The 15556-nt window shown below is 50.3% G+C and overlaps 1 protein-coding gene across 2 annotated transcripts in view; it reads right to left on the minus strand.

The window, feature by feature from the left end:
- Nucleotides 1-15556, minus strand: part of SMOC2 (SPARC related modular calcium binding 2) — a 154203-nt gene that overhangs the window by 79278 nt on the left and 59369 nt on the right. The window contains exons 5-7 of one of the 2 annotated variants that reach the window (XM_070461328.1): nucleotides 5553-5600; nucleotides 2533-2583; nucleotides 1018-1092 (exon numbers count right to left, since the gene is read on the minus strand). In XM_070461328.1, coding sequence (XP_070317429.1) covers nucleotides 1018-1092; nucleotides 2533-2583; nucleotides 5553-5600 — 174 coding nt within the window. Of the gene's footprint in view, nucleotides 1-1017; nucleotides 1093-2532; nucleotides 2617-5552; nucleotides 5601-15556 lie in introns of both variants that reach the window. The other variant, XM_070461327.1, reaches the window with a different exon arrangement.

A 15556-nucleotide genomic window follows, 5' to 3' on the forward strand; every position in this document is an offset into this window, starting at 1 on the left:
ACACAAATGAAACTCTCCTGACACTGAAATCTCAATGACAATGGTGGTCATTACATAAAACCTATGACTGTTTGCCATTTCATCACTAAACTTAATAAAGTAAATACATATTTAACATCTTAAAATACCACCTAGGGCTGACTTTATTCAGACCCTCATTGAGAACACGTTCCTGGACACTGGGATATTAAACACAGATATAATCCCATAATTTCATGCCCTGTGGCTATAAATCAATGTCATTGTTTTGTGTTCTATACATTTAGGCTGATTTAAATCAAATTATAGTGTAAGATAACTTATGTAAACTAGAATTTCCTGAAACATTCTTTTCAGTCCCACTAAATACTGAACGTCTGCAGTGTTTTTACTAGTTAATCATGATTGACAGGTCACATAAGCTTGAAAATCTGGTAGCAGTAGGTGATGGGTGAAACCCAAATGCACTTGTTCTATGAACTTAAATGGAACTAACTCTGTCAAACCCCAAACAGCTTCCCACTGACAATTAAAACTGTTTTTTTTTAATGTACATTTCAAATGACACTTTTACATTTGTTTCTCAAATTAAGTACGGTCACACTAATTCTCCCAGAGAGGATTTCAAGATCCACCAGTAAATCTGAAGCTTTCAATGTTTGAATTAGTTTCCCATGCACTGATCTATATGCACAGAAGCAAACCAAACTATATAACCTTTGGAAATAGAGTGACAAGATTGTACAAAACTAACTCATTTTCTAAAGTTTGTAAGAGAAATGTACAGGTTAATGTCTTTATGCAATAGGAAAATGCATTAATTTCTGAGAAAAAAACTTAAAAATTCTATAATATGTTCTACAACTTAGCAAATTTAATAAAACACCCAAATTTGAACTATATTCTGATGGGCAAACCACAGCATTGTTTGCAGGACTCATTGGTGAGCAGAGAAGAATATGTGCTCTGCAGGTAACTTCCAGAAAACAAGGCCCCTTTCTGCGTCTGTTAACTCAGTCCTATAGGTCCCCCTTTTACCTGAATTCTTATTGGTTTTGTTCTGTCGACTTCTAACTTGTTCAGTCCAAAGTGTGGGATACCGTGATGCAACATCTATTGAACCAAAATAAAACAATAGTTATTTTAATTCATCATGAAAATACAAAGTCTCTCAAAGATTTCAGCAGGCAACCTAAACGCCCAAAAAAGTAAGTATGATCAGTAAATACACATTATACATTTTAAAAATGCAAAATATTTATGTGCATGAAACAAAGGGAAATGAAAATGTGCATTCTGAAAAGCTTTAGCAAATGTCTTTTCTTTCTTTCTTCATCCAAAAGTTCAAACAAAAGCTATGTGAGTCCATACAGTTTCCACTAGAAAGAAAGAGGTTTTAGCAAAAAGCCCCAAAGTACAAAAACACACCCTTGTGTGGTGAAGATCGATGCTTGGGTAACACACAAGGTCTTCACTCAGGTGAGGGATGCAACGTGCGGTGCTGTTCTAGCCACTAGGTCATGTCTGACTCTGCGACTCCATGGACGTAGCCCGCCAGGCTCCTCCGTCCATGGGATTCTCCAGGCAAGAACACTTGTGTAGGTTGCCAATCCCTTCTCCAGGGGATCTTCCTGACCCAGGGATTGAACCCCTCGTCTCCTGCACTGCCGGCAGATTCATTACTGTTCAGCCACCAGTGAAGCCCGAGATTCAATACGAATCTTTACATACGAATTGCATGTAAAACACAATTTTGCCTACAACATCTGGGAACAAACCTGTGGTAGTGACAGTAACAGATGCAACTTGCATTTGAGTGATTTTAGCATTTACAGTGTGGTCTGGATACCACTCGCCCGAGAACCACGCTGAGGCCCCCCAGCTGGCCAGAGGCACCCTCGTCACCTGCGGGCCCTGTGATCTCAGACGACTGTCATCTGTGAGATGGGGCCACAAGGGCTTGGTGAGCCCTGGTGATAGAGCGCGTGGCATCCAGTGCCAGACAGAAGTCAGTTATCATGACTATCACTGTTGCTATTTGCAAAGCACTTCTGAGCTCCGATTTATGTATTATGTACGCTCCTTACACTTGGCCTTCAGGCCTGATCCCTTTTGCCCCGAGAATGGGTAACACAGAGGCAAACAGCTACAACAGTGCGTTCAAGGCCAGGAGTGGGAAAGCCGTCGTTCCCATGATGCAAACTTAATGAGCCTGAGACGCATCTTTGCCACTTTACAAGGCTGGTCTCAGGCACCATATGTGTGACAATCACATGATGTGCAGGATAAGCAGGGAAACCGCATATGTTTTTGCAGCTTTGGAAATACATCCTTCATGTTATCCAGGTGACAAAATGTCAGCTCAGAGATTTCGCCTCTGCATGTGCTGTGTGAAAGTCCCACGGCACTCGTGGAGGCCCTCAGCAGGGACACGAGGCCTCGAAAATAAACCTGGAAGAGGCAAACCCAGCCCGTCCCAGGCGAGTCTGAGCACAAGGCCGCGACGCGCCCCCAGGCCCACAGCACCCCACCCGGCTCCCCATGGGCACTCACCTTCCTCGTCTCCTTGAGGCTGAGTCTCCAGCGCTGGAGCTGAGGCATCATCTGAATTCAGAACGGAAAAGATTTGCAAGGAGACTACAATTATGAGAGTAAGTGAAGTAAGTGTGCATAGAGGCTGGACCCTCCGGATAGCATACACCCCACGATCCACCAAACCACAACCCAGCACGCGGCACCCGTAGACGCAAAAGAACAGACACGCGCGGCACCAAACAACCCCGCGGGGTGGGGGAGACAACGGGTGGGATGGGAGCCCCCTGAGTGGGCGAGGGGCGGGCGGCAGCAATGGGGGGTCTGGGGGGGGCCTGACCCCTGCTCTGCCCTGGGTTTCTGAATGGAAGGCTGGGCCAGAGATCAGCACGTGGATGGTGCCCTGCGGGTCTCTCAGCAGACCCAGGCCTCCTGCAAAGTGGGGCTGGGGGTCGGGTAAGGGATGGCGTCGTGGGACAGGGGGAAGCGCCTGAGTTCAGGGGGAGGGGCATGAGTCAGCAAACTCTGTACCATTTGCTGAGGACCTTATCCCAAGGACACAGTCTTCATTGAATTAGTTGAAAAGTACCCTTTGGGTGCTTTGGTAACCAAGCCCCTAGAAGCCCCCGGAGAAGGAGCCCCCAGTCAGCAACACCCTAACAGTGCACATTGCGGGGGGCTCCTGAGAACCATCCTGGTGTTTTCCCCCAGGCTTGTCTACTGGTGTGATTTTGTTTTTTAATAACTTCAGGATCACAATTCGTTGAGCGGTAACAGGAGGGGCGGCCATGTGGCTGATCTAGTGGACTGTGACTCATCAGGACCCCAGCAACCCAAAGAGGGAAACAGGTTTCCCATAAGTTCTTTCCAGGGGAAAACCAAAAGAGAGTATTTTAAGAAATCTTAAACAATGTCGTGAGAAAAAATCTCACCATCTGTCAAAATACTGACTAGATGTAGCTTGATTTGAAATATCCAAGTCTAATAATGATAGCAGCAATAAACTCAGAGTATTTTGCTACTAAATATTCTGTAATCTTCTTTCAAGAATAAAATGGGGAACATATTTAAAACATATTTAACATATTTGAGAGTCTTAACAGAACATAAGTGAGAAAATGTCTTTGCATACTGAAGGTCCTCTGGAATGACAGCCATCAAGGACAGTGAATGTCCATCAAGGCCACAATTAACATCCATCAAGGACACAGTTAAAGCTGTACATTTTAGCTGAGGCCTGAGCAGGTCACCCCTTAGGGGCCAGCAGCCCTAACCCCTGGGTCCGGACCAGTCTGAGTTCTCAGCTGAGAATCAAGGCGAGAAGGGCTTGTCCTTGAGGGACAAGGATGGCTGCCTTCCACCCCCCACCCCTAATGCCAACAGCAGAGGCCCCACATCCCTGCTCAGCCCTCAGCCTGCTGCAGCTTGACCCTCGGCACCCAGCATCCTGCTCAGGCCCCCCCCCCCCCGAGAGCCTGTCCCGGTGTGAGGAGCCTCCGCACCGACTGGGCTCAGCTTCAGACAATGATGTAAGGCCACGGACAGCCCAGTGCCCTTCACTGTGCCTCCAGGACAGCCTGCCACATATCCCACTTCTCTGGTAAACCAGCTCTGCTCCTTGTTTTTGGTATTTCCCCTGACAGACGTATCTATAGATCAAGGGGCTTCAGTAGAAGCAATGTGTTAAATCTGTTTCTGAGCCCACAGGCCAATTCCCGAGGGATTAAAAAAATACACCCACAGTGGAATCGACCTGTATCACCAGGTCGAGGGAGCCCCTGAAATTGTATTTCTCTCTGTCATTCTTTCAGTATTTGATTATTGTTTCTAACCATGAACATTTACACTTCCCCTTCTCTAAGATACAGCAGCATGTGCCCCAGCATCTCAGAGACTCAATCCCCAACACTGTGCAATCACAACTCCTTGCTTCCTAAACAGAAACCCTCTCCCTAAGTGCCTGAGATGGGAGCATGTGTGCTAAGGCATTTCAATCGTGTCCAACTCTTTGCGGTCCATGGACTGCAGCCCTCCAGGCTTTTCTGCCCATGGGATTTCCTAGGCAAGAATCCTGGAGGGGGTTGCCATGGCCTCCTCCAGAGGATCTTCCCTCTTCAGGGACTGAACCCACATCTCTTACGTCTCCTGAATTGGCAGGCAGGTTCTTTACCACTAGCCTGGGAAGTGGTAGCCCCAAGATGATAATACATTATTTTTCTTTCATCTTAAAAATAAATTCTGAATTCACAGATTGATATCAGATGAAAACAGAAAATGTGTCACTGGGACTAACAGGTAACAGCTGAAAAGTGAAAGTGAAAGTCGCTCAGTCGTGTCCTACTCTTTGCAACCCCACAGACTGTATTCCATGGAACTCTCCAGGCCAGAATACTGGAGTGCGGGGCCTTTCCCTCCTCCAGGGGACCTTCCCGACCCAGGGATGGAACCCAGGTCTCCTGCACTGCGGGCGGATTCTTCACCAGCTGAGCCCCCAGGGAAGCCCATGCCAGCTGAGGAAAGGGCAAAGGCCGTGGCCAGCAGAGATGGACCTGCAAGGTGATTTCCAAAGGAAACGCTCGCTATTCCATCTGGTTCTCCTGGGCACTGATCCCAGAAGAGGTGACTGTCATAGCTGGAAAAAGCCCCTTCTTTCTTACGAGGAGCAGCGGACATGTCCCGATCAGTGCCCCCCTCAACTGCTATGCTAGAGCCTCGCGCCAGCCCCGGAGTCCCCTGCCCAGGTGTGGACCCGAGATGATGCTAACTCCATCCTCAAGTAGTCCCAACACAAGCCCCGAGAAGGCCTGACGTGGACACAAGTGGGTCACCCAGCGGGCCACGTGCCCGGCACCTGCAAGGTCCCAGCAATCATAAGGGCTGAATAAACATTTGTTGAATAAATAATAATTAACAGATTGCTTCAGCTCTCATATATCACTGTCACTGATATACGCTGACGTTTTAACTTGAGAGGCTCTTTTAAGGCATAGATCGGATTCGCTGTCAAAAAACACCAAGGAAGTTCATTTTAAGATAGTTACCTGTTTTTCCTGTGCCTTCCCTCTGGGGAACTTTTTCATTTATGGAACCTAAAAGGGGACAATAGGGGGTGAAATTATTCTTGGCTTTCAGATGGTCACCACTAACTGTTAACGCAGATTTTATTCCATTTTGATTAATTTGCAGGGCTTTGTCGCTTTCTAATTAATGTATACAAGCTACCCCGTCACCCCCTGGGTGACTCTGTCATCTGAAACCACAGCCCAAAACTAGGAAATGATATTAGCTCATCCTTCTGTGGCTGCCTGGCTCATGATGCATGTGAGACCCTCTAGGTATGAAATACAGCAGCTTCTTCACCTGAAAAATATCATAAGAACCTTTTTAACATACATCATGTGGGGGTAATAGAGTGAATTAGATTTTTAAAAAACTTTTAAAAGGCAGTAAGAAGTTCTGCAACTAAAGATCGATAAAAACCCTAGCTTTAGCTGAATTCTGACTTATGGAAAACTGAGGAACCATTTTTTCATAAGGGGAGAACAGGAAATAGAACGTTAAACTCAGTAACTTATAACAGCATGTTGCCCCAAAAGGTTCATGTTATGAATAGGGATGCTGTCCTATCTTCTTCAATGGACACTGTTACGGCAGCAAGATTTTCACCTCATCGTCATTACACCTACTCCTAGGAAGAAAGAAGTTCTGTCCCACATTCATCTGGAGTTTATCTACCCATCCACTTCAGAACATTCCCCCCAGGAGTCATTCAGAATTACCCTAGTCGTATGAGAGGCTAGACTATGCAGATAAAACATCTCATGGAGTAAAACTTGAAATTCATTGTTCGTTTTTTCAATTTGGAATTTGACATGCAGATCCGCATTTATACTAAAGATATAAACTTTAGGACATTGGTCTTGGAAGCATGACAGTTCTATAGTGGGAAATCCATGAGCAGTTGGCTGTGGGCAGAGGTCCTGACAGACAGCGCATAACTCAGGGCACGGCTCACCCTCCCCAAACACTGACGGAAGAGGCACTGCGGGGCCGGCCCCCACACTCTCCGCCGGGCGTAGTCAGCAAGTTTGCAGGAAGCAGCAAGACTCCCCAGCGAACTCTGATGTGGCCTGAGTGGGTCTGCAGGAGCCACGGCCCCCTCCCATCCAGCCTGCTCCTCCGGAACGCCTGGACCACAGGCCCTTGGAAATGCAGCCTGGTTGATAGATGAAAAGGAGTAGGATCTTCCTGGCCCATCTACTTGCACAACTTCCCAGTGGTGGCAGGTACCACACAGTGAAACATCACCTGCTTTCCGGGGGCAAACCACAGGGCTTTCTCTCTGGTGAGAATCCCCAGAGACACAAAGCGGGCTCCCTGTGGGGCCGCTCAGAGCTTCCAGGATCCCGCTTTGCCCGGTTCTCCCTTCGCACCCTCTCTCTACAAATCCAGATTCGTTAACAGGCTTAAGTTTCTTAGTCATCCATTTGTTTTTATCATGTGTTTCTGCAGTCCGTGACTCAAAAATTGTTTTTGTGTGCTGACTGAGAAATGACAATATTTCGATAATATTTCTGGATACAACTATGTAGGTTTGACTATTCTGAGCTAAATTCAAACATCCCAAATAATAATTGAATTAAGATAATATTTTTGTAATCTAGGGCCTGAAGTCTCCAAGCCGCTGGTTCATAATGTGATGGGTGGCTGAGGTCTGAAGGCAATATTTAGAAAGTATAGATCCCCTCCCTCAGGCGTCCTGTCTCTCTTTGAACCAACCAGTCTCATGGCTTTCTCATCAGCCGCCCCTCCAGATTCAACCAGTGTTCACTTAAATCCACATGAAGTTAATTCTACCTTGTTCTTAAGAGGTGGAAATAATTTTAACACAGCACCAAGGGTCCCTTGATAGTCCACTCCAAATATTTTGTTGCACAGGATTGGGGGGTGAGGCCAGTGGGGCACTGATTTCCCGTCCAGCTGCCTCTGGAGAGAAAGACCTCCCCGCCCTCCCTGCCCTGGCTCCCCGGTACCCTGTCCTCCAGGACCCGGGGCCAGCTGAACACCGCGCTCCTCATGGCAAAGCTGCGATGCAAAGTGGAATCCAGGAACCCAGAGCCACAAAGCCAATCTTTTCTTCCACTACGTTTTTCTGGAGGGAAGAATTTGCTGAAGGATCTGCAGGTGACATTCCAGGATGGAAGTGCAGCAAAGGGGCCTAGAAGCACGAGTGTGGACGGCAGCGAGCAGCTCCGCAGACCACGGCTGGTTGGCTGAGCCTGCAGAGAGGAAGCCTCTGCCCCTCAGATTCCTATTTCAAAGGACGTCTTTGAATTCCTTCCATTTGTGACATCTCATCCCATTTAAACGCTATTTTAAAAGGGTGGCTTTTTTAGCAATTACTGTATGCATTTCTGGTGGAGAAAACCACAGAAACACAATGTGAGGAGCCGTCGATGGTTCAGGAAAAGAATAATGAGCCTGTAGTCCCCGAGCCCTTGGTTCAAATCCAGCTACGCTCAGCAACGCCAGCATGCTGCCAAAACAGCCCGAGGAGGTGCTGCGCTTGCTGAGAGAGTTGGTGGTCTAAGACAGCTCCTTTCACAAGCACTAAATGCACTTTGGAAATGACTAAGGGAGGAGGGTCTGTGATGTGTGCGGCCGGAGGAGCTGTGAGAGGGTTTAATGAGGTCAGCGCACTGCAGGCGGGCACTTGTTTAGCCGGCGATTGATGGTCCTTCAGAGCGGAGTTAAACAAGCGGCAGGATTTATCCCTTTCTGGAATCTCAGGAGCAGAGTCACATCGTCACGTGGCTCTGCCGCAGCCAGAGAGAGGGAGAGAGGAAGAAAGCGGGGAGCAAGGAAGGGAGGAAGGAGGAAAGAAAAAGAAAGGAAGAAAAATGAGAGAATGAGCAAAAGAAGGAAAGAAAGAGGAAGAGAAAGGGAGGAAGGAATGTGGGGAGGGGAGGGGAGGGGAGGGGGACTAGGAGAGCCGAGAGGCTCAGCTCCCCTTCCCTTCCCTTCTGGACGAGCGCTTCTCTTCCCGCTGGGACTGCCGACCCTGGACTCTTGGGAGCAGAGGTCCATGAAGCTCTTCACCTAAGCACGGTCTCACCGTCCTTCTAGGCCCTTCCTCCAGAGTGGGAACTCCTGGCTTGTCCCAGGCACTGTCTGGCTGCCGTCCTCATACTTTCCGGGCAGGACTCCATGCAGGTGACGAGAATGATCATGGGAGAGAGGGAGGCAGGGCGTGCGGGAAGCAGGAAGCGTGTGGGAGACGGACGGACCTCGCCTCCCACCAGCTCTGTGCCCGGCAGGTGTGCCCGCCTGCCCGATGCTGAGCCTCCTCATCTCTGAAAGGGCAGCGTGGGGATGACCTGCCTCTCAGGCAGCCAGAAGCCCGCAGAGAGGCCAACACACAGCAGAGGGATCCGTGAGCGCTCCCTTAAGATATCCCAGACACTCGGGTGTCCGTGTGCTGTTTTTCCTCCCAAAGCCTCTCTCTCCACGTGTGGACATCCTGCATCAAGAGGGTGACAGCCACTCACAGCAAAGAGCAGCCCTGTGTCCGCTCAGAGTGAGTGGCCAAAATGTGCTGCCACTGGCAGGATACCCGTGAGAACTGGCCTCTCTGTGGCCACTTTCATTCATTGGCTCATTCAACATGCTCAGCAGATACCGCACAAAAAGTCCCATTTCCTTTGGAGGGAAAGGCATTAGAAATTACTCACAGGACCACTGTGTACATGGTGGATGTCTGCACAGCTCCTGTTGTGTGCAGGTCATCATTCTACGAACTTCACACACACTAAGTCCTCTAATGCCAACAGCAACCCTGAAGTGGGTACCCCCGTTAGGCCCATTAGATAAGGACGCTGAGACCCCAAGAATGGCCTAACAGCCCAAGGTCACTGACCAGTAAAGGCAGAGCTGGGGGCCGTGCCCGTAGTTTAGTCCACGGAGGAGCTGACGTGGTCTGGGCAGTGGGGGCGGACCTCCTGGAGAAAAAGGGAAGGAGGAAGGCACGAGGCAGACAGGACAGAGAGGCACGTACCATGTGCCCAGGAGGAGAGGGTCCCAGGGCACAGCCGGTGCCCAGAAGCGTCTCTGCCACGTCCGTGTCCTTCTACGCATCCTCTGTCTGCGAGGACACGGCAGGCAGGCGACTCTCCGCACCACGGCCTCTCAGACACCAGCGTGGGGACAGCCTGAGCCCAGCCTGAAGGGTCATACACCTTTGGGCGCTCTGACAGCTCTGTTTGACCCCAGGCCCGCTCGCCCACTCCCAGCTGCGGACGGGCGCAGGGCCTGGCGCACAGAGGCAGGAGCACGCAGGGGAGGAGCGGGCGCCGGACACCGAGGCGGCGTCAGAGTCAGAGTGCCTGGAAAGCACCCCGCCTCCTGCAGGCCTTCTGTGGGGTGCTGGGGGCCATCATGCAGCCAGACCAGCATGCACAGTGACAACCACCAGGGTGATGTCTGACACGTCACGGTGGCTCCGTCCCCCCAGTGACCTCCCAGAGCAGATGGGCGTGCAGCTCAGCGAAGGCTTGGGTCACAGCAGCGGAGGAGCCGGGAAACCTGAGCACCAGGGAGCCTTCCAGCTGCCTGCAAGACCGCGTCAGTGCAGCCCCAGGGCTGAGGGCTGCCCTGGCCTTGCCTGACTGGACCCCGCCAGCCAAGTAAGGGGAGACACTGTCCCATGACCCCCCACCCCACTTTTCAGATGCCTTCAATGTCCACTCGCATCCTCACCAGCTTTCCCCCTTGGCAGAAGTTGCCCAGAAGCCAGAGTTTCACTCCCTAGAGCCCCTGATACAAAGGCCTGCTCTCCAGAGTCTAAACCCTTGAGGACAGACTCCAGGGACCCAGCTGTGACCCGGGGTCACCTGGGGTCACCCTCCAAGGCCAGAGGCAGGGGAAGGGCTCCGAGCAGGTGGACCTAGCCCGGCAGTGGGTGAGCAGCCTGGCCTAGAGGGCAGCAAAGGCAGGGTGAACTGGAGTGGGCGTCAGGGCCCTCCTCCCCCTGCCAGCCCTGAAGTGGGCGTCCCCGGGGACGGAATGTCCTGCGGAGCTCACCCCCGCATGCCAGCCTGGGTCAGAGGTGCGTGCCTCTCTGGGGCCAGCGCAGGGGCTCTTGGGCCAGGACACTACAGACCACCCACCGGCCCCGCGCCAGGGGTCACGGGCATCCCTCTGAGACCCGGTGTCCCCGGGTGAGTTCTGCCCACTGCCGTGGGGAGCCCCTGCAGCCACCCCCACCTTCTCAGCATCACCTGCTGGCCTGAAGTGCACCTTTCCTCCCAGACGCCTGAGGGACTCGGAGCAACCCTCCTGCTCAGCGCAGGTCACGTCCTGGTGGTGGGACCACGACAGGGCCCAGTGGACCGGTCATGCCTCCTTGAGGAGAGCCGAGCCAGGCCCTACATCCCTCACCCAGAGCTGGGGACGGGTCACGGCAAGGTTGGGCTCTCGGGCAGGCGCCCCACTGCCCAGGAGACCAGTGTCCTCACCTGGAAACTGGTCAAGAAGGCAGGACTTCGGACTCCCCTCCAGACCCCCTGGATCAGAAATTCTGTTATCCAGCTCTTTGTGGACGGAAACTTGGGTTCCAGAGCTCTAAGGGAAAGGGCTTGGCCTGGGCGCCCTGCAGTTGTTGGTATTAACAGTATTGTTATTAATGGATTCTTCCTGCTTCCATAACTTGTCTGGGTCTTGTCTGTCAAGACCCAGCGGCTCCCTCGACCTACCACAACGTCTCCTGTGGTCCTGTTTTTACACTTCTGTGGATGCAGAATGCAAACGAAGTTGGCCGTTTCCCCACAGTGAGCCTCTGAGAAGCTGGGGAGGGAGGGAGGCCTGGCCCATCCCAAAGGGGAGAGGCTGTGGGCTGGGCCCCCCCATCTCGGGTCTTCCCTCTTGCCTGGTGATGCTGCCTTTGAATAGCTGGGATTCCTGGTGAGACAGCGTCAGATAAAAGGGACGCTGAGCTCAGCTCTGAGCTGAGTGCCCTGACGTCCACCATCTGAGAGCCCTTCTCAAGATGGTAAGAGAGGAAATACGGAAATCACAGTTAAAAAAAAATTAGAGATTATTTCTGATTTACCTTCCATCAGGGTCCACTTTAATGTCTGAATGTTACATGCTTCACTGGCCAGGGAAAACAAACATTAGTATCATTCCTGCAAAAAGGTCATTCATGGTCAATAGTTTCATAAATCTTTCCAACATTTGACCATTGATATTTAAAAGGTGCTGTTTTTAAAAAAGTACTGATTGTGTAAAAAAAGAGAAAAAACAGGAAAATACATACATTTTTTAAATTCAGAGATATGGTATACCTCTGGAAGAGATAACCCACTGTTCTTTGTATAGAGTTATAGAGCCTGGGACCAGTGAGTTCCAAAAGACTTTTAGTTTAACTTATAAAGTTTTCCTAAGTATTAAAAAAATATAAGAAAAATCCATTTATGGCCTAAGTGTGAAGAGGACAGCTTATAGAGAACTCTTAATGTAACGAAAGATGTGATGATAGATGAACCACCAAATTAAGTGTATACTGAAATATTCAGTACAATAATAGAGCAGATTATTAGACAAACCAACCATTAGACACCAGTAAGTACATTTTTCCAGAGAGGAAAAATAATACCAAAATGTTGCCCATCAGGTAGATAAATAAGGCACAAGCAGCCTCAACTGGAAAGGAAAAGACAGATGGACACCCCCAGAACCAGCAGCAGGCCCAGCCTGGCCGACGCGTTGCCCCGAGGCAGACTCTCAGCCAGAGGTCCTCACGCTGACTCTCAAACAGGCTCCTCAGTCTTCTTTGGCACAATAGCCACGCACTGTGCTCTTTCCCTTGAATGCTTGACTTAATTTTTAAAAAATTTTTTCAGTGTTCTGAAATTTCCACAATCTGGAACTTTTATCGGAAATTTTGCGTAGCTCATGTTGTCTATATCAAATTGCTATTTTTCTTCTCATCTCAGAGGTTAATTTCCTAATACTTCAAAAATCATCATGACAGTAGGTGTTAGAAGGTAAAATAATGTATATTTTTCTCTGAAATGTGGCTTCATTAGTGAAATGTACACTGAGGCTGGCAGCAAAGCTCGCCCCACCCCCGGGCTCCCGTCCGTTTTCTACTTCTTATTACGGATGTTTGTTTTCACATTTCCTTGCCAATAGCTATTGGAATATTTTATTTTGACAACTATCATTTTTCAGGAAGAGAATTGTTAAGCCTGAAGAAAAAGCCATTTTGAGGGAAGAGAAATGTTCTCTCTGATCTGTAACCTTTTCCGTTCAGCAAGCAGCTTAATGCGCACTTGAATTCTCGAGAAGAGACTCTTCAGAAGCACAGCTGTGTTGTTGATTTCAATATTGGGGAATTCAATTGTTCTGGATGTTTCTTTCAAGTTCCTTAGCTACGCAGGGCCCTTAATTTAGTGCCAGGGAAATTCATTCATGAAAAAAAAAAAAAACAACAACAACCCAGCTTCTCTTTATAAAGTGAAAACTTTCAGAAATCAAAAAGATATTCATATAAACATGCAGTTCTACCATTACAGGTAGAGGCCAAAACTTTAGGCTTGACGGGAAAGCCCAAAGACTGTAGTGCAATTCATGTAAATAATATATAGAAAAGCTATTCAATCTACTCCAAGGTTCTCTGTCAGGTATGAACGGGTCTTCCAAAAGCCACATTTTTCCCAAAAGCCGGTCTGAGAAGCAGCGGTCAGCATGCATGTGAGCAGGGCAAATTCACAGGCAGCTTTCCATCATTAAAACCCTACACTTGAAGGAAAAACTCCTCAAACATTCCTCGGGGCCATGGCCTATTGAACAAGATTTCCACTTCCCAGGAGCCACTGTCCCTACAACTGACTCAGCTTAAAGAGGGGTGGGCAGTGGTGAAGGCAGACTCGCCAGCCCCGTCATGGGGGTTTCTCGTCTCTCCCACAACCCGAGGTGGCTTACTTCAAACACACAGCTCAAGCTGAGCTACACGGGGAGATCCTTTGGCTATTGTAACATGAAGAGCTCCTACGTGCAGGCTCACCTTCCAGCGTATTTAGCTGCTTTGTACTCCTGCCAGCAGTAAGCTCTTGGCCCGGGTGCGCTGTTACAGAGGAAGATGAGATTAAAACCCCCGAAGCTATTTCCAAATAATCGAGAAGGAGCAAGCTACAAACATCCTCCCTCGGAAAGAAGCCCTTTGTTTTTAAGCTCATCTCCTGCCCCCAGCAATGTGCATCTTCAAACCTTCAGAAGGAAGAACCAGAGAAAACTCCTACAGAGTAACTACAGGTCAGCTGTGCCCGCGGGGAGACCCAGAGACCCAGCCCCACAGCAGCACCAAGGATGGAGGAAGACTCGGTGGGCTCCCTGGGGTGGCCGTGACCTTTCTGAGCATCCCTGGAGCAAGCGACGCCCCCCAGCCCTAACCAGCAGGGCTGGGGGAACCATCTCCAAGCCTCAAGCGGGACCCCCTGCTGTCAGGCCAGGCGAGGCTGGGGGTGCGTCTGGACGCAGCTGAAACAGCAGCCTTCGGTCCTGAATGCCTCTCAGGGTCACCGGCTGCTGGCCCGGAAGGGAAGGCCTTCCACCTCCTCATGTTCCCCGCCCAACTCAGGAGCAAACATGGTGCGGGACAGGCGGTTATTGTTCAGCCGCTCAGTCGTGTCCGATGCTCTGAGACCCCACGGATGTAGCCCACCAGGCTCCTCTGTCCATGGGCTTCTCCAGGCAGGAATACTGGACTGGGTTGTCATTTCCTTCTCCATGGGATCTTCCTGACCCAGGGACCAAACCTGAACTGCAGGCAGATTCTTTCCCATCTGAGCCACCAGGGAAGCCCGTCCGACTCTTCACGACCCCATAAACCGCAGCATGCCAGGCTTCCCTGTCTATCACCATCTCCTGGAGCTTGCTCAAACTCATGCCCATTGAGTCGGTGATGCCATCCAACCATCTCATCCTCTGTCGTCTCCTTCTCCTCCTGCCTTCAGTCTTTCCCAGCATCAGCATCTTTTCCAGTGAGTCAACTCTTCACATCAGTTGGCCAAAGCTTTAAGTACCGGAGCTTCAGCTTCAGCATCAGTCCTTCCAATGACTATTCGGGGTTGATTTCCTTTAGGAGGGACTGGTTGGATCTCCTTGCTGATAAGCACTGGGAGAGAAACCGTTCTGCCCCTTTCCTGTGCCGGCCAACACGCCCCGCTTTTCCACCACCTCCTATAGACGTCTCCCCCCGGCCTCGTTCTCCTGGACGGTGAGCCATCCCCTCCCTGAGTGCCTGCTGCTTCTGCATAGAAGCTCCCAGGCCCCCAACAGGGGTGTCAGCAGATCTCTGAGCAGAGGTGGGCGCCTGGCCCAGCAAACGCTTGGTGAACGCTGCCCACTGTTGAATGCTGGCGTTTACCTGATTATAATAAACTGGACAGAAATGACATCTTCCCCCTACAGAGTGCACCAGGCATGCCAACCAGAGCCGGTGTCAGCCGGGGAAGAACGAGGATACTCCCGGGGTGTGCGGATGGAGCCCGACCAGCGGGCATGCATGGTATCAGTCTCAGCTAAGTGATGCCCATCACCACATTCTTCCATGTGATTGGTGAGGAGGCATCAACAGTTGGGAAGAAGCCCTGCTACATCATGCAAAAGCCCATCATAAACTGTGTGTGTGTGTGTGTGCGCAATCCGAGCTCCCAAAACTCCCCTGCACGGTCTCCACACGTGTTCTGAGCACAGGCACCTGCTTCCCCTGCCCACGTTTCTGCAGAATAAAAGCATGCATACAGCTGGGGATTAATAGAATTTTTTCATAACTCTGGCCAAGCTGTAAAACCAAGCCACAAAAGTGAAAAGGAAGGTGCTCCTACAAGGAGGAACCAGGTCTCCAAGGAGCCTGCCCCACCCACACCACACGCGTCCTCAGAGACACCCCCTCCCTGCCCCCGAGGCATTTTCCATGCAATAAACACCAGATTCGAAGCAAAATGGAAGAATCTTACTTCCATACTCATCCCTTGAACCAAAA

The sequence above is a fragment of the Odocoileus virginianus genome, chromosome 34 (genome assembly GCF_023699985.2).
Source record: "Odocoileus virginianus isolate 20LAN1187 ecotype Illinois chromosome 34, Ovbor_1.2, whole genome shotgun sequence".
Taxonomy (NCBI): domain Eukaryota; kingdom Metazoa; phylum Chordata; class Mammalia; order Artiodactyla; family Cervidae; genus Odocoileus; species Odocoileus virginianus.